The sequence below is a fragment of the Juglans microcarpa x Juglans regia genome, chromosome 4D (genome assembly GCF_004785595.1).
Source record: "Juglans microcarpa x Juglans regia isolate MS1-56 chromosome 4D, Jm3101_v1.0, whole genome shotgun sequence".
In the NCBI taxonomy this organism is placed as follows: domain Eukaryota; kingdom Viridiplantae; phylum Streptophyta; class Magnoliopsida; order Fagales; family Juglandaceae; genus Juglans; species Juglans microcarpa x Juglans regia.
The window spans coordinates 4,669,306-4,694,845 of NC_054600.1; the positions used below are offsets into that span (position 1 = coordinate 4,669,306).

At 38.2% G+C, this 25,540-nt stretch overlaps 1 protein-coding gene across 1 annotated transcript; it reads right to left on the bottom strand.

Moving 5' to 3' along the window:
• Window positions 1–697: 697 nt before the first annotated feature.
• On the bottom strand, window positions 698–3,787 carry LOC121259147 (transcription factor bHLH18-like). The gene is made up of 5 exons (XM_041160642.1): window positions 3,692–3,787; window positions 3,101–3,177; window positions 2,404–3,012; window positions 1,559–1,930; window positions 698–1,322 (listed from the first exon to the last, which is right to left on the bottom strand). The coding sequence occupies exons 2-5, from the start codon at window positions 3,134–3,136 to the stop codon at window positions 1,248–1,250; spliced, it is 1,092 nt and encodes a 363-aa protein (XP_041016576.1). The 5' UTR covers window positions 3,137–3,177; window positions 3,692–3,787; the 3' UTR covers window positions 698–1,247.
• Between the last annotated feature and the right edge of the window lie 21,753 nt (window positions 3,788–25,540).

Consider the following 25,540-nt stretch of genomic DNA (forward strand, 5'->3'; position numbering starts at 1 on the left):
CGATCGATGCTCTTATTTCAAACCCACCAAATGATGATGTCTATTGAAATAAACAAGCCCATGTTTTTAAAATTTCATATTATGTGAAATTATAATTTATTCATAAAATTTAAAATATTGACAAGAGTAAGTAAATTTTATTATTTAATTTATATCTTAATATATTACATTTCTTCATTAAAAGAATTTATTATTTTAATACAAGTACTAAACATTAATTTGAATTTTTAAGCTGGGTGAGAGATCTGGTGAGTTAATTTGTATCTGCAGCTTCTTCTCCCACTGCTTTTTCTCCAATTAACAAGCAAAGATGGTGATATTAAAATTAGGGTAAAACAAAATGGCTATGTATTAAGGGAGATAGAGTCAAAGTCAAAGATCACATAATCTCTTGTGGGTCCAAATTAACTTACGTACGTATAATCTGGTTATAATAACCCACGTGGACCCATTGATGTGCCTCCAATATATTATATTAACATTTTCAACTGTTCATATACTCAATAAACTGTTCATATACTCAATAAAACTGGTCGGTGTGTCACATCCCAATTAATAAAAGAAATAAAACACATTAAGGTTGGATGATCAGGAATCAGGATGAGAAGAATAAATGAATAAAAAATAATAAAATTAAAGCAACTGTATATAAAAGTCACAATGAAGAAACATATATTAATCAAAATTATTCCAGCAAAAATAATTGTCAGAAAATCATTGAGTCGTAGATACATCGATCATGATACAGAGGAATTTTTCGAAAACAACAAGATCACAAATATATAAGAAAACCTCTATGGGAAGAAAGTCTCTAACTTGTCGTTCAATGCAGAAGAAAAACAATGCTTTTCGCGTAAAGAGGGATATTGAAAATTTGAAAGAGGTGATCGATGTTGAAAAGTCAAAACCTCTAAAAAAAACCCTCTCAAAAAGCTGCGAGTCTCGTTTACAACGCGGGGGTAATTGAACATGGTCATATGGGCTCAACCACGCAAAAAGCCACGAGAAAAAGGTGAAAAAACCTGCTCCCGAATTTGAGTTTCGGAACAATAACTACAGTACTGAGAGTTTACAGGCCCTCGTTTCTCTTAAGAGGTTCTAGAAAGACACTGAAAAAAAGAAAAGGAGACATGTCTGCAAGTAGAGCTTATTCATCATCGATAATCCCACGCTTCTGATGTGTGAAAGACTCTAAAAACAGAAAAGAAAAAACATGGACAGTTCTTCGAGTTTTGCAACCTGCAATTTCACATGAGTTTCAGCAAAGCCTGTCGTAGGTTTCTCACCAGATCTTTCCCTGTCATGCAGAAATCAACGTCCATCTGCAAGAATATGTATTAACAAGTTTTTGTAACGTATCTGTACGTCTGGCTTCCAAAAATTAGAAATTTCTAGTGATGTCAAATGCAAAACAGTTTTGTAGAATCAATCGAGTTCAACATCTCTACATATTCTCCAAAATGGCAAGCGATCGATTGAGTAACAGCTACACCTTTTGAAAGCTCGTTTCTTATTGATAAGTATACAGGAAGTATCAAAATGAAGTGATATTAATTACCTGAGCGACAACAGTCATATCAACTGTGGAATTTCCAAATGGCAAGATGCTGCTTGTTGTGATAGTTAGGTGAAGTTTCTCTATTTCACTTAGTATCTTTGCGGTACATCCTTTGCGTTTCTCACAATAGATTCTAATGAGCACATTCTTCTCCGAAAGTCTAGCTTCAACTTCAGGGAGTGGCTCGTCGGAGTGGCTGTCGGAGTTCTCATCAGATGTAGAGGTGTCATCATCGGCCGAGATCCGAGTCTTCTTCACAAAAACCACCGTTTCCATTGTTTTCTTTGCAGTCTGCTCTTCGAGTATCTCCACTCGTTCTTGTAGCTGTTTCAAGTACTTAATAGCGTCTCCCAGGACAGAAGCCTTGTCCATCTGCAAACAAAACATTAGGATGCTTAAACACTTTTCCCTTTTAGCTTCCCTAAATCATAGTGAACTCAGGAATATAAACTAGGTTCCACGGCCAATATGATATTCATGCAGGTAATGATCCGAGTGTCTATCTCCACGCTCAGTGGATCGTGTTTTCCAAATAACAAGAAGTAATGAATGCTGAGGAGTGAGGACATCTCCAACTACGTACGGTTTTCCGCTTGACATATTAATAACCCCTCTGATTTAAGACAGTTTCATTGCCTGTTTTTTGTTTAAAAGAATTTGTACTTTAATCTTGTTCATTAGGGAAACATCCAGGAGAGCGATCATCTGATTCTCATCGCTCGCTCCAAGAAATGAACACTCCAAGAAATACCTTAAAAATGATTTATTGGAAATCTAATGTGTACGTAAAAGAAATGAACACTCCAAGAAACAGTGAGAGAAATGTATTTACAGGTAGTAAGTACCTTCTTTAGGCCAGGAACAATGGCTGAAAGTGCTATGAACCTCTGGCTGAGCTTTTCTCGGCGCTTTCTCTCCGCTATTACGTGATCTTGGGCATGTAATGGAGTTCTAGTCGTTGAACCAACCCTCTTGGGGAACTGCTCTTGTTTTGGTGAACAATTTTGCATCTTAGAGGTGGGCTTCTCAGAAATCAAATTTGGGAAACTCCTATTGCCATGATCAGAACCCGCCTCGTTCTTTGGTTTCATGGTGCAGTCTAGACCATAAAATTGCTGATAAGAGGCGGGAGGTGAGTTCGAGTTCTCGAAAGAAATCAACTGCGACGAGGAGGAAGAAGCTGGAGCCTTCGAAGCAATACGGTCGGTGCTGAAAGAGTTCCAACTGCTAGTCTTGAGCAGTTTTGCCGGTCTCGGATCCATGCCGATCTGAGGAATATTTTCTCCCACCCCAACATTAAAGTTGTGTATGCTTTTGGGAGTTTTGAGAACTGGATAAGATGAGTAGCTCTCAGCAGAAATAGATTGAAAATCATGATCATCAAGACCATCGAGTGAGTAATCGAAAGGGTTCAAGTCGTATTGATGGCTGAAATAATTGGGGTCCTCCACTGTCTGTTAAATAGTACATTCCAAAAGAATTATCCAAATACCCAAAGGAACTTGAAAAAAGAAAATGGTATAAGATGCATATTAATATTACCAGTTCTGATATCCATTTGGCTGACGAGATTTCCATTAAAGCACCCTTATATTCCTTAGAGATGAACTGCGGGACACCTGGGAAAAATGGACGAGCCACCGAAATCTTAAATTCTATGGCAAAAAGAAAGCAATTCTCAACTTTTACAGATTTTAAGATATATATATTGATAATTAACAGATCACTATGATCATCCCAAGCAAGAAACGCATCGAAGTGCAGAAGTAAGAACATATCAAAAGAAAATATGACTGGAAAAACAAAAAAAAAAAAAAAAAAATAGGAAGAAAGAATGAAGGGGAGGAAAAACCAGGAGCTAGCTAATTTATTTACCATTTGCTTTAATTTAAATCCTAATATATCCTCCAAAGTATATATTTGAAGGCGCAATGAACACCCACCAAATTCTTAAATCCTTTTAAATTCATGATCGAATGATCAACACCCACCAAAACTAAATGAAGAAAAACCATATTTGAAGGCCAGAAACGACTTCTATATGGATGGTACATATGAAAGAAAGAGAACCATCAGTTCTGCACCTCCAAATTAAAGAACCAGAAGAGATACTAGTTCATCATGAAAGCTTACCTTCAAGAGATCTAAGACAGACCAGTATTAGCTAGTACCGAAGCTTTTCTTTACCTTCAAGATCAGATGTTATAATTAGTTCATGAAAGAATTTTGAGACTTTATATATGTAGAATGTACGCGTAGTACGCGTTTGATCTTTTAATAGACTAAAAACTTGTATTTGCACGTGTGAAAATATTATGGCCTTCATTCTCCTTACTGTTCATACAATGGCTGTTTCCTGGATCTCGCTGATCATCTCTCAGTCATTTGGTCAAACTATGAGTTCCTCTACATTTTCTAGATGTAATATTATCACCACGTCAGCTTTTTCTCGCCAGCTAAGGGGCCCATGTAGGACGGACATATTATGACGGCGCGGCACGTAATTACTCGTTTGTGCAACCTTTCGCGCTGATCTCAGCGTTAAATATGCTTGTTTATTTATTTTCCTGATACAATATTTCAAGGAGCGAATTAATTTTAAATAATTGATATATTAAATTATTTATTTAGAATGTGTCATCAATTATTTTATAAAGTTCATCTCTTTCTGAATGCTAGATCAGTCTCCGACAATAATTTTTAAAAAAAATCAATATGTTGCGCGCATAATCCAATCATTTTCATATCTGTTTCAAATAAAACCCGTAATATATATACATACACACACACACCTTTGACAAAAATACTACAAATAAATCGGAGTTAAAAAAATTCAAGGAAAAAGAAGATCATCGAAGACTAAAATGAAAATAAAAGCGTGAAATAAATATGATGGCTACTGCATGTTTAATTTGCAGTGAACTTCATCCCATCGAAGAGAAGCTAGGGGCGTGGATATATTAGGTCTACAAAAAGCATATACCATTTGGAATAAAAGACTACCCTATGGAGGGTTGACAATTAGTGTTGGCAGGTCGTGTTTGTCTTATACTGTCAAGTTATGAACATTTGATTATATAGTTCAAGTTAAACACGACTTATTAAGTTAAATAGGTCAGACCTTCAAACTTTACAATACATATTTAAGTTAATACGGGGTCGTGCCGTATTACCCATTTAATAATTAATTACAAACACGCCAACACGACACGTATTATTTCAACTCGTTCTATGTAAATAAGTTGAACTACTCTGCATAACTCATTTGATTTTATTAATATAATTTCACATAAAAGTTAAAAACTACATTTATTAGAAACAACAATATCTAAAAAAAAAATAAGACTATTGACTAAAAACAATTAATATTTTTCAGATTTTAACCTATAATAAAATCAATATTACTAAACCCAACAATTATAAATATAAGCTTGGATCCTAGATTATAATCTCAATGATAAAAATACAAGCATATTAAGAAATACCAATATTATAACTCAACAACAATAAAATTATAAATTTGAAATAAAATTTAAACGGGTTAATGCAGGTTGACTCATTATTAGCCCGTTTATTAATCATGTCTTAATAGGGTAACCCGTTTTGACCCGAACCCACTTATATAAAACTCAAACCGTTAATTTTGTGTTGTGTTCAACTTAAATTCACGGGTCATGTCATATATTATCACCCCTATCTATACATGCAGTGTCCCTTCCTACTAATCCCTATATTTGCGTTATTAATTAGTCCAAAACGAAAGAGAGAGAGAGAGAGGGTCACCCCCATTGCATGCTTGGTGGTGGGACTGTGCCTTGTTGCAGATCGGTTCAACATGATTAAGTGTGTTGTGAAGTTCCCATGCGGTGGGGCAGCACGCTCCAAGCAGCGGTGCAAGCAAACAGTGAAACAAAGGCAGAGAGCGACGATGGCGGTATTGCCTTCTGACCTCATGATGGAGAGTGATATTCGGCATGACATAGGAAGAAAAACACAGAGAGAGAGAGAGAGGGGGGGGGGGGGGGGGGGGGGGGGGGGGCGAGAGAGAGACTACGTGAGAGGGATCGGAGAATTTTATCTTAAAACGAAATTTCATTTAAAAAATATGTTTTTTTAAATACATGTAATATAATATATTTATATATATAAACCCCCCACCCGACACTCGCCCCCCGCTTTCTCAAGGGGGTCACGCTTGCCCATATAATAATGGAAAAAAGTATAAGATCAAAATTACCCTTTGAGGAAAAAATCAAGAATTAAAAAAGAGACGGCACATGATGTGATGACTCGTATAAGAAAATGAAAAGTAAAAGAACATAAACAAATAAAATAAAATAAAACATTAAAAATAAATAAATAGAAACTTAAAAAGAGTAAGAAAATTGTAAGTTGTTCTAAAGAAAAAGCGGCCATAAAGGGAGGTGGGTAGAGGATCGTACTTACCCACCGGTGCGCACCATCTCATGTGTGGTGGGACTTTGGTGCGTGGGAGTCAAAAGTACTCTTCACCCAAACGCCACAAGAAGCAATGAGATGGGAAGTGCCGCCCCTTGTTTGAATTCGGACAGAATAATTATTCTGTAGGATAATTTTAACAGATAATTCATAGAAAAAAAGATAAAAAAAATTGCTCAAAAATACAAAGAAAATATCTTCGATGTTCAATTCAAAATTATCAATATTCAAGAATGACGAAACCAACCCATAAGTCAGATTGTAATAGCTGAAAATTCAGTGTATCAGAATTTTATCAAAAATAGTAAAATCTTAATAATCATGCTAAAATTAAATATGTAATAAAAGAAGTAATTTGTAAAAAAATCTCGCCCAAATCGAATTCAGAATCACTTTTAAAACAGTAAATTAAATATTACCATAAAAGGTAAAAAATAACTAAAAATAGAAATTTAGATGGGAAAATAGTGAAATTTGGCCTAAAAATTATGCACACCAAGCATAGCTAGGTGCCCATGACGTGCATGCAAAAAAGAATTTTTCGAATTGGGGTCATATGCACGATTCTGATACCCGTAGCCAAAATTATGGCCAAAATATCGAAACGTGCTCAAAACTATCTCAATCAAAGAAAGATCACGATTTCTAACTCTCTTTATGTTGATATGCCACCTAAAGGTATTTCAGCACAGTCAACGAACAGTTTAACAATTCAGTATCATCTAACTCAAATCCTCCTGTATCATTGTCTTATCCAACCTCATGATGGAGTGGCAGCGAGGAAAAGAACTCTCACGGCCTACTCCACACCTCATCGATCGTGCGGCAGTGAGAAGTGAAGCGGCCCTCTTGCACTCCCAGCTACTAACCGTGCTGCATTCAGGTGTTGGCGCATGGTGCGCACCGAATGGTGCTCCTGTTTTCAAAACTTTTATTTGCTTTTGTTGATTTTCTTTCTTTTTTTTTTCTTTTTTTTTTTAATGTTTTTTAGCTATTTAATTTTCCATTTGATTTCTTCTAAGTTTATGAGATGTAGTATGCCACGGTTACATATTGACTCGATGGCATGCCACAACAATAAATTAAAGTATAAGCCAACTCCGGACATGACATTAAATAGTTGTAAAACTATTTATTATTTTTTACTTATCTATAAACTAATTGATGTCACATTAAGTAATGATGAAAGAATGATGGTTAAGATCAAGATGATAAATAGCCAGCACTTCATGATCTCAAAATATTATGATATAACTCATGATTGAGAGTAGACGTTCACTTCAAACCCAGTCTTTTTGCGTGGAGTTGAGCTCTATCCTTTTTGGGTTCAGTCTCATGCATCATCATCTAGAAAAATGCTTACTTAATATTATCGCTAAAACCCCTTCAAATTATTATAAGGGGCTTGAGTACTTTTTTCCTCTTAAACAATATGAGATTCCAAATATGCTTGCATTGAAGACGGCCACCTCTTATACTCAATTTAGCTTATTAATATACTATCGTTGACTGAAACTCAGAATATTAGTGGCTTCATCATCGGTGTAATTCTAAGATCGATGAGAGTAGTGGACTAGTGACCAGAAAGCTGGCGGCGAATCCAGATAATATTTAATAAGCATTCGAGAAATTGTTAGGACTCGTTGGTGTTGCCAATTCTGTAAATATTTGGGATAATCTAATTAGAAAGGTACTGTTTGTTGATGATTTTCAGGATACATAGAGATAAATTGGCTGATCTGCACGAGATCAGAGTTAACTCTAGAAGTAATTGTAGAAAAAAGAGAATCCATCAATAAGAAAGAAGCTAGGAGCTTGCATGCATACAACTCATCAACAACGTGTCTGCAAGATGCAGCTAGCGCGTACGTACGTACGTTGCGGGTGGTCAAAAGATGGCTCCTCTCACAGGTACGAGGAAGGTCAAACGTGGTTCGACACGCTGCAGCTAGGTTTCAAGCCGGTTAATTGCTGCCATTTAGCTACACCTAATTATTCCTTGTGATCATAATAAATCACGTCACTCCCACGTGATGCATGCATGCCCGTTTCAGACAGGGAAATGTCATTTATAGAGATAGATCAACAGCAAAAATGGTGTATATATATAAAAGATGAGTAAAGTATATATAATGGCATAACTTGTTCCCCCTTCGCCCCAATAAACAAGGACAAAAGATCGATTAGTAGAGATGGAACATCAAATCAAAAAGATTTTTGTACGTATTTAGTTGAATCGGTATCTAATATATATATAAATAAATATATATATATATATTTACTAATTATGTTTTTAATAATATATTTGACGAATTAATTAACTAGTCTCTGTGATATTTTAAGAGGGACATGAATCTATATTTGCACATAATATCCAGTATTTTAAATAAGCAAAATCCGTGAGTCATGTGGATCGATACAATCGACGCTTGCCAAAATATTATATATATATATATATATATATATATATATATATATATAAGATCGTAATTTGTCCGAGTTAATTAAGAACATTATTTAAAAAAAAAATAAGACATGAAAATTAATGCAATATCTCTCTTTGTTTGTTCATTGTTTTTTTTCCCAGTGTTTGTCTTTACAACAATATGCAATTTTCAGAAGCAAATGATTAAAAGATGATCGTGAGGATCTAATTAATTACCTGTCACGATCTTGATGTCTCATTAAATTAAGACGCTATATATATATATATTGTGTCAACTTTAGTTAATAAACATTTTCAAGATGTGGAAAAGTTAACAATTTTAGGTTTATATATATAAAAAAATGTACATGCATGATCACGACTAGCTAGCCCTTGTCAATATACATTAATTAACATACGTATATATATGCAATCATCATCATCATCAATATTCAAAGATCATGATCATATTTTATATATTGATTGTTAAAGTTTTTAATTATCAGTGGTATTCCACCAAGAAAAAGAGGAAGATCAAAAGGCTGGCTAGCTAGCTAGCTAGGCAATATGAAAAGTACCAAAGTCTTGGATTTATCCCAAAATCAGAAAGCTGCTACACATTGTATTATATATGTACTATTGATAATATCCATTATTAATCTTGTTTACATATATACCAGCAGTTGTACTGGAAGAAGTCTTAATTAGTAGGCCGGATCCTGCTTCGAGAAGTACAGTATTATAAGTTCAACTGGGGTAACAGATGGGTACTGAAGTCACATGATAAACGTGCATGCATGGTTGAAAATTGCATGCAGGAATATTAATCATGGGTATCATGATTTATGCATATGTATTGCAGCTTTCTTAATTTTTACGTTTTTCCAGCAGTACTGTTTCTTTTTCCAAGAAATTAGAACGAAAGTTTATTATAAGGTGCAGAATATATATGTGATTCACATCTTTTTTGCCATAATTGTGTTAATTAAGAGAAATGAAATATAATTAGTAAATGATATTAATATTGGTTAATGAGATTATTTTCTTTATGACGATCATCTCTAACAATATAACTAGTTCATGATGAGCCCATATTATATATATATATATATATATATTTATATATATATATATATATAATCGATAATATATTCCCGGCTTAGCCATATATACCTGCATAATCAAATCTGGTCATCATGGTAAACTAGTCATGTGTTACAGAAGTAATCACCATTAAAACGTTAATTAATATGGTCAGTACTTATGTTTGTCATTTTCAATTTTTGCTTAATTTGTTTCTGATGATCCTAATCAGGTGGGACTTTATATAATTATGTAATATTATATGTCGTAGCCATCAAAATAATTTTTCATGAATCAATAGATGATCAAGTGATATTACTTATTGTTCAAAATTCGTGTTTGTTGAATCGGATCTAGCCTCGATCTTTGACATGCACGCATATGTAGTTGGCAGGCACGTGTAAATTAATCAAGCCTCCATGAATCGGATCTAGCCTCAAATTTGGGCATATTTGGGTGCTGATTCTTTTTCTTTTTTTTTTTTCTCCTGATTTCATGAGTATAGCATTAATTACTAGTCTTGTTAATTAATTGTCTTGTTTTTCAATGTGTTTGGATCATACGTTAACTTTGGTTTCATTTTTTGTTTTGTTTTCTGTTGGTGTCCCCGTACGTATAATGACTTACTATATACATGAAAACTGGGAAATTCTTCAGCTAAAAACAGAGAAACATATTATGAATTATCGTTATAGATATCTACTCCATAATCCTCAATGATGCATGCGTACCACGACTAAGCCATCTGTTTCGTTCGTAGCTACAAAAAATCAAAATAAAAAACGGCAACTTTCATGTTTCAAAGATATTGTCATGGATACTCCATATAGTACTCGTGTATATCACGAGCAATACGTGTGTTTCTGTTCATATATATATAGCATGCAAGATCGAAAGACCACAAAAAACTAAAAAACAAAAAAATCATCGTGATTCATGTTTCGAAGACCTTAATTATCATGGATATGCATATCCATGGCAAGATTAATGCAAAACATGATATAGAATTGATGGATCGTTCAGATCTATGACAAGAAATTCAGATTTGCACTTACCTAAATAAAATTACTCAAATATCCCTATATTGTATTACTACGTTCTACCAATTCAATCAAAAATTGGTTAGTGATCAATAATAAAATAATTTGATAATCCATCAAATACATAAAGAAAATAAAGTGCGCTACACCAAATTTGGTTATGAAGGAAACCCTTTAAAGAATTCTTTAAAGGTAAAATCATACGGGGCAACCAAACTTAGAAAAGTCAATTTTATTATTTGAAAATCAGTTATAAGTAATTCTCAATTACAAAACTTTTGCTAATTGAGTCTCTTACTTGATCTGACAAATGATCCGTTTGCTTCTACCGCAGTAGCAGCCAGAACCTCTGGCAATCTTCAAACTATTGACTTCTCTCCTGGAATTCCAATGTCTAAACTTGATCAATCAAACTCCAACATGGAGTAAGCACGCACTCAATGAGAGAAAAAGTAACTAGAGAAGAGAATTTTTTCACACATAAGCACTCAAAAAGACTCTCCAAAATCTCCAAGGCCGAAAGGTCTACAAATCCTACCTAGTATGATTCCTTAAATAAACAATCTGATAAGAATTTGATCTGCAGTAGGTTGACTCTGCTGACGAAATGAGTCTGGTAGAAATTTGATCTGCAGTAGCACTCTTCTAATAGAAGGACTCTGCTAACAGAAGGACTCTGCTGCGAAAAACTTTGTTCTTGACAATTGGCGCTAAGTCTTCTCAGCATATGTAGTTTCCATTCAAATTTTTCATAGGATAATTCTAGACTCCTTATAATTCAGATATATACACTCTTGACTTATCTACAACATTATCTAACAACTTCAAGATAAAATCAAAATACCCTAGATAAAATCAAAGTGTTTTACATTCATCCAAATTATAAAATCAAAGATAAAATAAACTCAATCATCTTATTCATTTAGTCATATCCAAACTTATCAACTTAGTCACTTAATCCTGACCAAACTCTTACATCTACAATCTCCCCCTTTGGCGAATTGGTGATAAAGCCAACTTGATGAATGTCTTGCAACTACAATCTCCCCCTTTAGCGGATTAGTGACAAAACCAACTTCATAAATGTTGTCAGGGTAGAAAATAAATAAGCCCATACGGCCCAACCACTAGGCCTAGCCCACCAAGATTAGAGACAATGGGACATGGGGTCAGAAGAGTCATGGGGGTCAGGTGAGTCAGGGGGGACAGCACGCCAAGGAGGGTTAGAGGGGTCATGGGGGACAGGATGCCAAGGGGGTTAGAAGGGTCATGGGGGACAGTACGCCAAGGGTTTCAGAAGGGTCATGGGGGACAATGGCGCATGGGATGACAGGGAGGGGGGCGCACGCAGGAAAAGGGATTCAAATAAATAGAGGGAAATTTTCTCCTTCTCTGGGTCGGCTTCTTCTTCGTTTTCAATTCTCCTTCTTCTTCTTCGACCTCTCCTTCAACCAGAGAACAGAGAGAGCTCCAGCGAATGTCTTTCTCCAGTAAATTTACACTCAACATCACCATTGTACAGAGATATATGAGAGATCATGAGAGACTGTAAACAAAAATGATATAGTAGATTTCTCCTCTCCAAACTCCCGTAGACGTAAACATTATGCCAAACCACGTAAATCTATGTGTTCATATCTTTATTTCTCTGCACTTATGTTTTCTATTCATCGCCATAGACGTACGCACCTCCATTGTACAGCCGTATCGGAACACTACCGGAGGCTCCAAACAACACCGAACGAGGCCCAAGTCGCCCCACCGGGAATGACTATTTCTTCCCTTCTCGCCTATTGAACGATTTTTACCGCATCAACAATCAAAATTACAAAACCAAAGATAAGATAAACTCTATCATCTTATTCACTTAGTTATATCCAAACTTATAAACTTAGTCATCTAGTCATAGCCAAATTTTTACATCTACACTACATATTATATATAAGATATTTCTGCAAGTTACTTTGCCCGAGTGTTTAATACTTGAAAAAATTTCTATTTACAATTCTAATATTGATATAGTAAACACATTATTGACGACGTGGAAACTATCTATTATATTAGCAAACATATATAAAAGATTACCTACGTTTTTACTTTTTTTATAACTTTAATAAATCTCATAATTATAAGTTGTGTGTTTACACATCAGATTATAATTTGATGTGTAACTAATTTGAGCTTGGGAAATTATAATGTTCTTCATCACAAATTTAATTTTTATTTCCAGTCACACATATTGCATATTTTAACTGACTTTATGTGCTTAGTATATAATGCCAATTTGTAACACCTAACTCAGTAGTACAACAGCACCACAACCTAATGGTGGAGGTATGGGTGTAAGATTTTTTGTCCCGATCATGAAAAAACTGACAAAAGGAACCGATTGGTCTCGGTCCAAGAAAATAAGCAAACTAGGTTTTTGGTCTAACCTCAAGGTGGACTTTTTTCACCTCGGACCAAATTGGATTGACCGAATTTAATATATAAATTTTTAAATAATTTTTCATATGATATTTTATAACTTTTTTAAGTAGTTATTATAAGTTAAAAGCAAGTAATTATATAGTGCTCTTCTAACTAGTTATAAATAGTTATATAATTTTCTAAGGTTAAGATTTTTAAGATAGTGTATTAACATTAGTAATATAGTGTAGTTAATTAAAATAATTAATTAGTTAAGTGTATTCTTAGTAAGACAAATTAGGTTAAATCATTCACTTAATTATTATTATTTTTTTACCATTTTATGTAACTTTTTTGTCAAAAACTTGAAAAAAAAAAAATAAATGATCTGGACTGAAACTCTCCAATAAGATTGACCGCACTGAACCAAGTGGTCCAATCCGGACTTTTGGTAGATCAAAAGAATCGGTGTAATCCGAATTAATTCTCTTTCAAAACTAACCAAACTGATTGATTACATCATTACACCCCTAGTTGAAGATAATTGGATGGTAATATATATATATATAGTAGGATGATTTTAAGGTATCAAATTGTATCACTAACATTAACATGTGGCAAGGCAGCAGACACAGTAAATGAAAGACCAGGCTATTACTGCCTAGTGAAGTTGGATGTCGTTTGTCACCTTGAATAACCACATGTCGTTTTCGTTATGTTAAGAATGTTTTTTATTTTTTTTTATTCTTTGTCAAGTAGTGCATAGCTGTACAGAGTCGTGCATGGCAGTGTAGTGTAGTGCATAGCTGCGTAGTGTAGTGGATAGCAGTGTAGTGGAGTGTGTATGTTGGAAGAGAAAAATAGATATTCTATTCTAGAGGAAAGAGATGAGAGACTATTTCTAAAATTTCTCTAACTGAACTACTTCTTAAGTGTCTTATTTTGTACCAACACATACATTGAGATTTATAGGCTTGTAGATTCAATTAACATTTACTCTAATATATGAACTTCCCTAGTACACGAACACCCAAGTGCATGAATACCCCAAATACATAAATTACTTCTTTCAAGATGAACCTTCACTCTAATTCATAAATCTTCCAAAAGACAACTCTTCATCTAACATTTATTAAGTTAAGCTTATTATTCAACACCCACCTTTAAAACTTTATTCTTGGTAACTCCGAGCAACATTCACAACTTGTTAAAAGTATCATACTTGAGAGGCTTCATAAAAATATCTGCAACTTGATCATGGGTCTTTACAAATCTGACTTGTACTTCATTCTTAACAATGCATTCTTGAAGAAAATGAAATCTTGTATCAATATGTTTGCTTCTATCACGAAAGACTGGGTTTTTCGCCAATGCAAGTGCTGACTTGTTATAAAAAAAAATTCTCTGTGAATTCCTCTTGTGGCATGAGTAGCTATTTCAATAATCTTCTCAGCCAAATTACATGACAAACACAAGATGTCGCAGCCACATATTCAGCTTTCATATAACGTAGAATCCTCTTAGCCACTTTGAAATGCATTGTGCTTGGTGATTCCGTATATCGGCTAATAAGTCCAATTCCATAAAGTATATCCGGTCTTGTGCAAATCAAGTATCTAAAACTTCCAACAAGACTCTTAAACATTGTGGGGTCTACCTTCTCTCCTTCTTCATGCTTGGACAATTTTACTCCACATTCAACTAGGATGCTCATGGATTGACAATCTTCCATCTTAGATTTTTTGAGAATTTTCCTTACAAAACCTTCTTGAGAGATAAAAATTTTATCCGCTATTTGTTTGATCTCAATGCCAAGATAATAAGACATGAGACCAATATTGGCCATTTCAAATTCTCTCATCATAGCTTTCTTAAAATCTCCAAACATGCTTGAATTGCTTCCAGTAAAAATAAAATCATCAACATATATGCAAATAAACAAAATATCTTTATTTTCACGCACTGTGGCGCCCCCAATCCCCCTTATAAAAATACACAGGGATCGAGACGCCAGGATGGTGACAACACGGTCACACATCCCAACGAAGTGCCAGTGTGTGTAAATGCAACAGTGTTCAAATAAAATAACGCAGCGGATAGTCAACTAAGTACCAGAATTTAATTACAATCAAACATCAGTAAAGATTTAAATAGCAGTTATACAGTCATCCCTGAAAATATTTCACAATAGTTCTAAATGTACAAACGAGTGATCCTAGATCACTCCTCAGGCGGAGCCGTCTCCTCCGGCTCGCCCTCCTCCTCCTCAGCATCAAAATCTGCGACACCACAAAATGGTCTCGCAGGTAAGTATAACCCAAACAACAATATAATACAAAATGCATTAAATGCAACTAACATGCATGCACATGAAAACATGGATTTTTCCACAAAACATCATTTTCCCCGAAAATGATAAATTTCCAACACACACCAAAATCCCATTTGGTCCAAATTATTCGTAAAACATTTTCCCAGAAAATGATTTACCCAAAAAAATCAACTCGCACTATTTTCCCAGAAAATAGTGCATTAATCCCAAATGCACCATGCATTATTTCCATATGCACCATGGTCTCCCCTATGGACCATCCGCACGTCCTGGCTTCGCAGCGGTGCTCAGTTCCGCGCCCAGCGCGTACGTGGCCAAGCACTCACACTACGCAACGAGCGATGCCCAGTTCCGCGCCCAGCGCGTACGTGGCCAGACATCCTCTAGTCCCCGCCAGCAGAAGGACCACGGAGTCGGCACGAGACCATCTCGTCCGATCCCATTGTCGCCCGGCGACAACCCAGGGGACGTTACTCAGTATATTCCGCTCCCGAGTAACCAGAGGAGCTCCACCGAGTTAATGCCCCATCTCGGCTTGGGGTCGTGATACACACGCACCAAAAATATCATCACATAAAATCATAGCTTTTCAAAGCACATGAACATGAATGCAATACACGAAACCCAGTTTTCTTTTACAAACATGATCATGCATGAAATGATGAAATGCACATGTACCAACACAATATCCAAACAACCCATCAACAACAAATATCCAATCAACCAAATCAACCAAACAACTCCAATCACAAATCCATCCGACCCCCGAACTCCTCGGACTCAGTCCGGCATGCCAAAAACACAGTGAAATGGGTTAGTGCAAAAATACATTTAAATTACGAAAGTTCTTTGGAGAAATACTTACAGTGCAATATAATAATTTTTCGAGAATTGCGAAGTTGAAAAAAGCGACGTTTGAGCAACACCACAGTGTAAAATACACTGTGGCCGTGGGTCACAATTACCAACTTTCCAACGAGGACAAACGAAGACCCAAGATTGATAGGGTAGGGCCTAGGGAGGTCGGTGAAGCTAGTGGTGGTGGTGGTTTGCCGTGGGTGGCGGCGCAAGGGGCGGTTTTAGGCCCGAAAAGTGCAAATCGGATATGGACTTGGTGGGGCTTCACCGGTGACGGATCGGAGCTGGGGTTGGGTCCAATGGGTTGCCAAGAGGCCGGGGATGAAGTGGTAGGAAGATGGTGGCCGGAGGTGGCGCGACGGCGGCGCAATGGAGGAAAACGTGCCGCGGCGTCGTGGGTTTCGTGGGCTTCGTGGAGGCTAACGGCGGCACGAACGGCGGTGATACTGGTGGGGTAGGACGGCCGGCGGCTGGGGAGTCTAATGGGCTGGGCGGTGACGACCACCGCCGGCGGACGGCGGCGCTGGGAGTGGATAAGGGAAACGGGCGGAGGAGAGGGGAGGAGAGAGAGGGATCGCGCGGGAGAGGAAAGAATAAGGAGAAAAGAAAAAAGAAAAAAAAGAGGAAAAGAAAAGGAGAGGAAAGAAAAAGAGGGAAAAAGAAATGAGGTACAATCCTCATAACTTGGGTCACAAAAATGATCCAACGGAAACGATTTTAAAACCACAAGTTAAATAAAATAATTTAAACGTAATGGTAAAGTCAAATTGAAATAATTAAATCCCACGGTAATTAATTTAAATATTAAAAGCAATTTAAATGCACAACAATAAATAAATATTAAGAAAGCACATAAAAATTAATTTTCACCAAATAAAAATCATAGAAATAAACTCACAAAAATCCAACCAATTTAAAATAAGAGAAATTATTTTAATTACATAAAAATAATTCCTTCAGTAAAAATACACTAAAATACGGGTGTTACATCCTCCCCCCTTAAAAAAATTTCGTCCACGAAATTGGCAAGGTCAAATATTGCACCAAGACAAGATCAAGATTCAACCAAGAGAATACTTAGAACATACCGTCAAAATCAATCAAACAAGTATGGATATTGCTCCCTCATGTCGGCCTCTCTCTCCCAAGAGAAATCTTGAGCCAACGGATCACCCCACGCCACTTTCACCATAGGTATTACCTTGGACCTTAACTCTTGCTCTTTCCAATCTACGATCTGGGTCGGGGCAACTTCATAAGTAAGATTGGGCCGCAATTGAATGCGTTCGGGATCCACAAAACGTGGCTCTTGCTGTCCAAAACTCTTCTTCAATGAGGACACATGAAACACATTATGAACATCTCCAAAATAATCTGGCAAGGCAACTCTATAAGCAACAAGCCCAACCTTCTCTACGATCTGAAAAGGGCCAATATATCTTGGACTAAGCTTTCCTTTCTTACCAAAGCGCTTAACCCCTTTCATAGGAGAGACTTTAAGATAAACCCAATCTCCTTCTTCAAAAGATAAGTCTCTTCTTCTTGTATCTGCGTAACTTTTCTGGCGATTTTGCGCTTCAGCCATCTTCTTCCTGATAAACTGAACTTGATCCTTCATTTCTTGAATTAACTCAGGCCCAAGCAATTTGTTCTCGCCAACTTCATCCCAACATAAAGGCGATCTGCATTTCCGTCCATATAAGGCTTCGTACGGGGCCATCTGGATGGAGGAATGAAAACTGTTATTATAAGAGAACTCAATAAGTGGTAAGTGATTCTCCCAACTTCCCTGGAATTCCATGACACAAGACCGCAACATATCCTCCAGAGTCTGAATAGTACGCTCTGATTGGCCGTCCGTTTGGGGGTGATACGCCGAACTAAACTTCAATTTAGTGCCTAATGCCACCTGCAAACTCTTCCAGAAATGGGACGTGAATCGCGGGTCCCGATCTGACACAATACTCTTGGGTATTCCATGCAAACGCACTATCTCCTTGACATATAACCGAGTCAACTTACCCAACGAGTCAGTATTATTAACAGGCAAGAAATGGGCACTCTTGGTTAACCGATCCACAATCACCCAAATGGAGTTCTTCCCACTAGGAGTCCTCGGCAACCCTACCACAAAATCCATGGAAATATCATCCCACTTCCATTCCGGAATAGGGAGAGGTTGGAGTCTACCAGCAGGTCTCTGATGTTCAGCCTTCACCTGTCGGCATGTGTCACATTTCTCAATAAACAGGGCGATGTCCGACTTCATTCCTTCCCACCAGAAATTCTTCTTTAAATCCCTATACATCTTTGTGCTTCCTGGATGAACCGAATAAGGAGCTGCATGAGCTTCTGCTAAAATTCGCTCTTTAAATTCAGAGTCTCGGGGAATCACTCTACGATCCCGAAACCTAAGAATGCCATCCTTATCCAAGCTGTAATGCAAGGGTCCTCTAGACTTTCTGACTCTTTTCCTGATAGCCAACAGATTAGGGTCCTTTCTTTGAAGAGTCTTCAATTCATCAAAATCCACTACTCGGACATCCAAGACTGAAGATAATAATTCTTCTTGCTGTGAACTCTCGATAAGAAGTCTCCTCATTCCACAAAGGAGAGAGTCCACATCTGAAGATTCCGCTTCATCCACTTGTTGTGACTTCCTACTCAAGGCATCAGCGACTAAATTTGCTTTTCCTGGATGATACTTGATTTCACACTGATAGTCGCTAATTAGCTCTAACCACCGTCTCTGCCTCATGTTTAGATTCTTCTGAGTAAATAGATGCTTCAAGCTCTTGTGATCAGTATAAACTTCACAGGCTTCGCCATACAGATAATGCCGCCAGATCTTAAGCGCAAAAACTATTGCCGCCAACTCCAAATCATGCGTGGGATAATTCCTTTCATGAATCTTCAGCTGACGAGATGCATAAGCAACAACCCGTCCCTCTTGCATAAGAACGCATCCCAACCCGAATTTGGATGCATCACTAAAAATCACAAATGGCTTGTGTGGCTCCGGAAGTGCCAAAATAGGTGCCGTTGTCAATCTTCTCTTCAACTCTTGAAAACTTCTCTCACATTTGTCAGACCATACAAACTCAGTATTCTTCCTAGTCAAGGCAGTGAGAGGTCCTGATAGCCGAGAAAAAACCTTCCACAAATCTTCGATAGTAACCGGCAAGTCCCAAGAAACTTCGTATCTCACGAACTGTTGAAGGCGAGGCCACGACAAAACAGCTTCTACTTTACTGGGATCTACAGCCACCCCTTCTTGAGAAATCACATGTCCAAGAAACTTAACTTCTTCTAACCAGAATTCACACTTGCTCAGCTTAGCGTACAATTGATGTTCTCTTAATTTCCCAAGTGCCAGGCGAAGGTGACAAGCATGCTCTTCAAAATCTCGAGAATAAATCAAAATGTCGTCGAGAAACACCACCACAAAAGAATCCAAGAAAGGCCGAAACACCCTATTCATTAAATCCATAAAAGCAGCAGGGGCATTAGCTAACCCAAAAGACATCACCTTAAATTCATAATGCCCATACCTCGTCCTGAAAGCAGTCTTGGGCACGTCCTTATCTCTTATTCTCAACTGATAGTACCCTGACCTCAAATCAATCTTCGAAAAGATAGCCGCTCCCTGAAGTTGGTCAAACAAATCATCAATTCTTGGTAGAGGATACTTGTTCTTAATAGTCACTTTGTTAAGCTCCCGATAATCTATACACATTCGAAGAGTACCATCTTTCTTCTTGACAAACAACACGGGCGCTCCCCACGGAGAAGTACTAGGCTGAATAAATCCCTTGTCGACCAGTTCTTGCAATTGAGTCTTCAACTCTTTTAATTCAGCCGGTGCCATGCGATAAGGTGCTTTATGCACAGGAGCCGCACCAGGTTCCAAATCAATAACAAACTCCATATCGCGAACGGGAGGCAATCCGGGCAAATCATCTACAAACACATCAGGAAACTCGCCCACAACTGGAATGTCTACTAACGACTTCTTCTCAGATGACGTAGACTCAACTTGGACCAAAAAAGCATCTGCTCCACGAGCTATATCTCTCCTAGCTTGAATTGCTGATATAATTGTTGGTTTTGCCTTCAACTTACTTCCCGCGAATTCCACATAATCATCATCCGAGAGTTGAAAACCAATTACCCGACTTCTACAATCAATATTTGCTGAATATCGATATAGCCAGTCCATTCCCAGAATTATATCAAATCCCAGCAACTTGAACACAATCAAATCTGCATCCAGTGTCCTCCCTCCAAAATCCAAAGGACAGCCCAAAGCAACTTTAGAGCACCACACCATCTCACCATTTGGAAGTGCCACTACTAGAGTTTGCGATAAAGGCTCCGTGACCAGATTACACATCCGTGCAAAAGTGGCAGACACAAAAGATCGAGACGCCCCAGAATCAAACAAAGTACATGCATAGAAATCATATAGGCGAACTCTACCTGAAGCAAACACATCCACCAGACAATCCCAAATAATCCAACCATAACAAATATTAAATCAAATTAAAATAATTAAATGCATACCAGTAATAACCCCAGCATCGTGGGTCTCTGGAGCTCCGTAATCCACATCACCAGGGGTCACTGCATAAACCCGAGCTTGTACCAACTGTCTCTGGTTGCCCCTTCCTCCCCGTCGACCTCCTCGCGCTCCTCGCGCTTCTTGTCCTCCTTGAACTTGACCAGGACACTCCCGAGCAAAGTGACCCGGCTGGCCACATCTAAAACACTGAATTCCTCTCTGGCCACACTCACCCTCATGGGCTCTATTGCACCTGTTACAAACTGGAGCTCGACCTCCAGCACGAGCACCGGTGGTCGTCTGCGGACGGGCACTAGTCCTTTGCACGAACTTATGAGGTGACCCAGAACTACTCCCTTCGCCAAGGTAACTCCGCCTTTTCTGACCCGGAGGGGAACCTGCTCCAAAACTGTTTTCCCGCTCTGCAATGCTGGCTAAATCCACTAACTCTTGAAAGTCCTTAATCCGAAGGCAGGCCACTTGTTTACGTACCTCATGGCGCAAACCCTCCAGGAAGCGCTCGACCCGCAACTCCTCCGTAGAAATGAGGTGAGGAGCGAACCGTCCAAGCTCCATAAACTTTCTTGCATATTGCTCCACAGTCATGCCACCTTGGACCAAATTATTGAACTCCCGAGCCTTTTGCCTTCTCACTGAAGCAGGAAAGAACCGGTCATCGAACTCTTTCTTGAAACGCTGCCAAGACACAGCAGCCAAGGAACCCAACTCCATTTCTAATAATGTCCGCTTGGTCTCCCACCAATTTGCCGCTTCACCTTGCAGCATATAACTTCCATATAATACCATCTGAGCTTCCGTGCATCCACAAACTTCAAATGTTCTTTCCAAATCTTGAATCCACCTCCTAGCACGCATTGGGTCCTCCTCCCCAATGAAGGCAGGGGTCCTATGCGTTAGGAAGCGCTCATAGGGACACCCCACTTGGGCTCCCCTACTTGAATCTCCCTGCGGCGGTCGGAAATTCTGTTGAAGAAATTCTGTCATTCTATTTAATGCTCTTGCCATAGCATAATTTCCATCACCTCTAGGTAACTCATCTTCAGGCACCTCAGCTTGCCTTCTTGGTCTCACCATAATCCTGTCATAGAACATTCTCCAACCCCGCTTAAATCCATATAATTTATACTCAACCAAAAATAAACAATAATTAAAGCGATAAATAAAATAATTTAAATAACAACAATTAACATAAAATGACATAGCAACAAACTCATAATATAAAATAAATAACTTAACTTACATAACTAAAATTTTTTTTTTTTTTAAAATAAAAATAATAAAAATAATTTTCTGGTACTATCCTAAAGGACATGTGGTTTTACCCAGAGCCGAACTGCTCTGATACCACCTGTGGCGCCCCCAATCCCCCTTATAAAAATACACAGGGATCGAGACGCCAGGATGGTGACAACACGGTCACACATCCCAACGAAGTGCCAGTGTGTGTAAATGCAACAGTGTTCAAATAAAATAACGCAGCGGATAGTCAACTAAGTACCAGAATTTAATTACAATCAAACATCAGTAAAGATTTAAATAGCAGTTATACAGTCATCCCTGAAAATATTTCACAATAGTTCTAAATGTACAAACGAGTGATCCTAGATCACTCCTCAGGCGGAGCCGTCTCCTCCGGCTCGCCCTCCTCCTCCTCAGCATCAAAATCTGCGACACCACAAAATGGTCTCCCAGGTAAGTATAACCCAAACAACAATATAATACAAAATGCATTAAATGCAACTAACATGCATGCACATGAAAACATGGATTTTTCCACAAAACATCATTTTCCCCGAAAATGATAAATTTCCAACACACACCAAAATCCCATTTGGTCCAAATTATTCGTAAAACATTTTCCCAGAAAATGATTTACCCAAAAAAATCAACTCGCACTATTTTCCCAGAAAATAGTGCATTAATCCCAAATGCACCATGCATTATTTCCATATGCACCATGGTCTCCCCTATGGACCATCCGCACGTCCTGGCTTCGCAGCGGTGCTCAGTTCCGCGCCCAGCGCGTACGTGGCCAAGCACTCACACTACGCAACGAGCGATGCCCAGTTCCGCGCCCAGCGCGTACGTGGCCAGACATCCTCTAGTCCCCGCCAGCAGAAGGACCACGGAGTCGGCACGAGACCATCTCGTCCGATCCCATTGTCGCCCGGCGACAACCCAGGGGACGTTACTCAGTATATTCCGCTCCCGAGTAACCAGAGGAGCTCCACCGAGTTAATGCCCCATCTCGGCTTGGGGTCGTGATACACACGCACCAAAAATATCATCACATAAAATCATAGCTTTTCAAAGCACATGAACATGAATGCAATACACGAAACCCAGTTTTCTTTTACAAACATGATCATGCATGAAATGATGAAATGCACATGTACCAACACAATATCCAAACAACCCATCAACAACAAATATCCAATCAACCAAATCAACCAAACAACTCCAATCACAAATCCATCCGACCCCCGAACTCCTCGGACTCAGTCCGGCATGCCAAAAACACAGTGAAATGGGTTAGTGCAAAAATACATTTAAATTACGAAAGTTCTTTGGAGAAATACTTACAGTGCAATATAATAATTTTCCGAGAATTGCGAAGTTGAAAAAAGCGACGTTTGAGCAACACCACAGTGTAAAATACACTGTGGCCGTGGGTCACAATTACCAACTTTCCAACGAGGACAAACGAAGACCCAAGATTGATAGGGTAGGGCCTAGGGAGGTCGGTGAAGCTAGTGGTGGTGGTGGTTTGCCGTGGGTGGCGGCGCAAGGGGCGGTTTTAGGCCCGAAAAGTGCAAATCGGAGATGGACTTGGTGGGGCTTCACCGGTGACGGATCGGAGCTGGGGTTGGGTCCAATGGGTTGCCAAGAGGCCGGGGATGAAGTGGTAGGAAGATGGTGGCCGGAGGTGGCGCGACGGCGGCGCAATGGAGGAAAACGTGCCGCGGCGTCGTGGGTTTCGTGGGCTTCGTGGAGGCTAACGGCGGCACGAACGGCGGTGATACTGGTGGGGTAGGACGGCCGGCGGCTGGGGAGTCTAATGGGCTGGGCGGTGACGACCACCGCCGGCGGACGGCGGCGCTGGGAGTGGATAAGGGAAACGGGCGGAGGAGAGGGGAGGAGAGAGAGGGATCGCGCGGGAGAGGAAAGAATAAGGAGAAAAGAAAAAAGAAAAAAAAGAGGAAAAGAAAAGGAGAGGAAAGAAAAAGAGGGAAAAAGAAATGAGGTCCAATCCTCATAACTTGGGTCACAAAAATGATCCAACGGAAACGATTTTAAAACCACAAGTTAAATAAAATAATTTAAACGTAATGGTAAAGTCAAATTGAAATAATTAAATCCCACGGTAATTAATTTAAATATTAAAAGCAATTTAAATGCACAACAATAAATAAATATTAAGAAAGCACATAAAAATTAATTTTCACCAAATAAAAATCATAGAAATAAACTCACAAAAATCCAACCAATTTAAAATAAGAGAAATTATTTTAATTACATAAAAATAATTCCTTCAGTAAAAATACACTAAAATACGGGGTGTTACACGCACCTTAGCATAGATAGCATATTCATGCAAGCACTTGGTGAATCCATTCTCCTGAAAACAAACATTTGTCAATTCGACTATTCCATGCCTTTGGAGCTTGTTTTAAGCCGTATAAGGCTATCTTTAACTTCAGCACTTTATCTTCTTGCCCTTTAACCACATAATCCATAGGTTGCTCTACATAAACTTCTTCCTCAAGGATTCCATTCAGGAAAGCCAATTTGACATCCATTTGATAAATCCTACACTTCTTTTGAGCTGCAAGAGAAATAATCATCTGGATCGTCTCTAACCGTTCAACAGGGGCAATGACTTCTCCATAATCAATACCGGGACGTTGGCTATATCCATATCCCTTAGCCACTAATATTGCCTTGAATCTTTCTACCTCTCATTTGGCATTCTTCTTTACTTTGAAAATCCACTTCACACCAATGGGCTTTTGTCCCTCTAGTAAAGTCGCCAATTCTCAAGTATCATTCTTCTTGATTGATTTGATCTTCTCATCCATGACAATTCTCTACCTTTTCTCTCGTACCGCTTCTTCAAAACCTATTAGTTCACAGTCGGCAAAGTGACAAAAAAGAGTTAGACCATCATTTAAATTCTTCGTTACCTCATAAAGATCTTGGAGACTTCTCATTCGGGATTGTCTTTTATTAGAACTTCCTTCATAAGAAGATGATAAAAGAGTACTAGGAATTATTTGTGATTGAGGAGGTGTCGTGAGTTCTTGTATATCATTTCCTGATCTTCATCTTCAGGGAACAGAAAGAAATCATATCTTTCATTTTCTTGATCACTCCAATCTCATAAACCTTCTTCGTCAAATTTCACATCTCTACTAACGATTATTTTCTTAGTTTGGATTATAAAGTTTATAGCCTTTGGATCTTTGATCATAGCTGATGAAGATGTGTTTCTTGCTTTTATCATCAAGCTTGGATCTTTCTTGATTGGGCAATACACATAGCCAATACTTCCAAAAACTCTCAAATGGGAAACATTTGGCTTTCTTCCACTCCATGTTTCTTGGGGAGTTGAGTTTTATACACTTTTTGTAAGATAATGATTTGACAAGTAAACAACACAATCAACCGCTTCTGCCCAAAACTTTTTAGGCATCATCTTCGTCTTTAACATGCTTTGAGCCATATTGAGAAACGTTCTATTCTTTCTTTCAACCACCCCATTTTATTGAGTTGATCTCAGAACCATTAAAGCCTG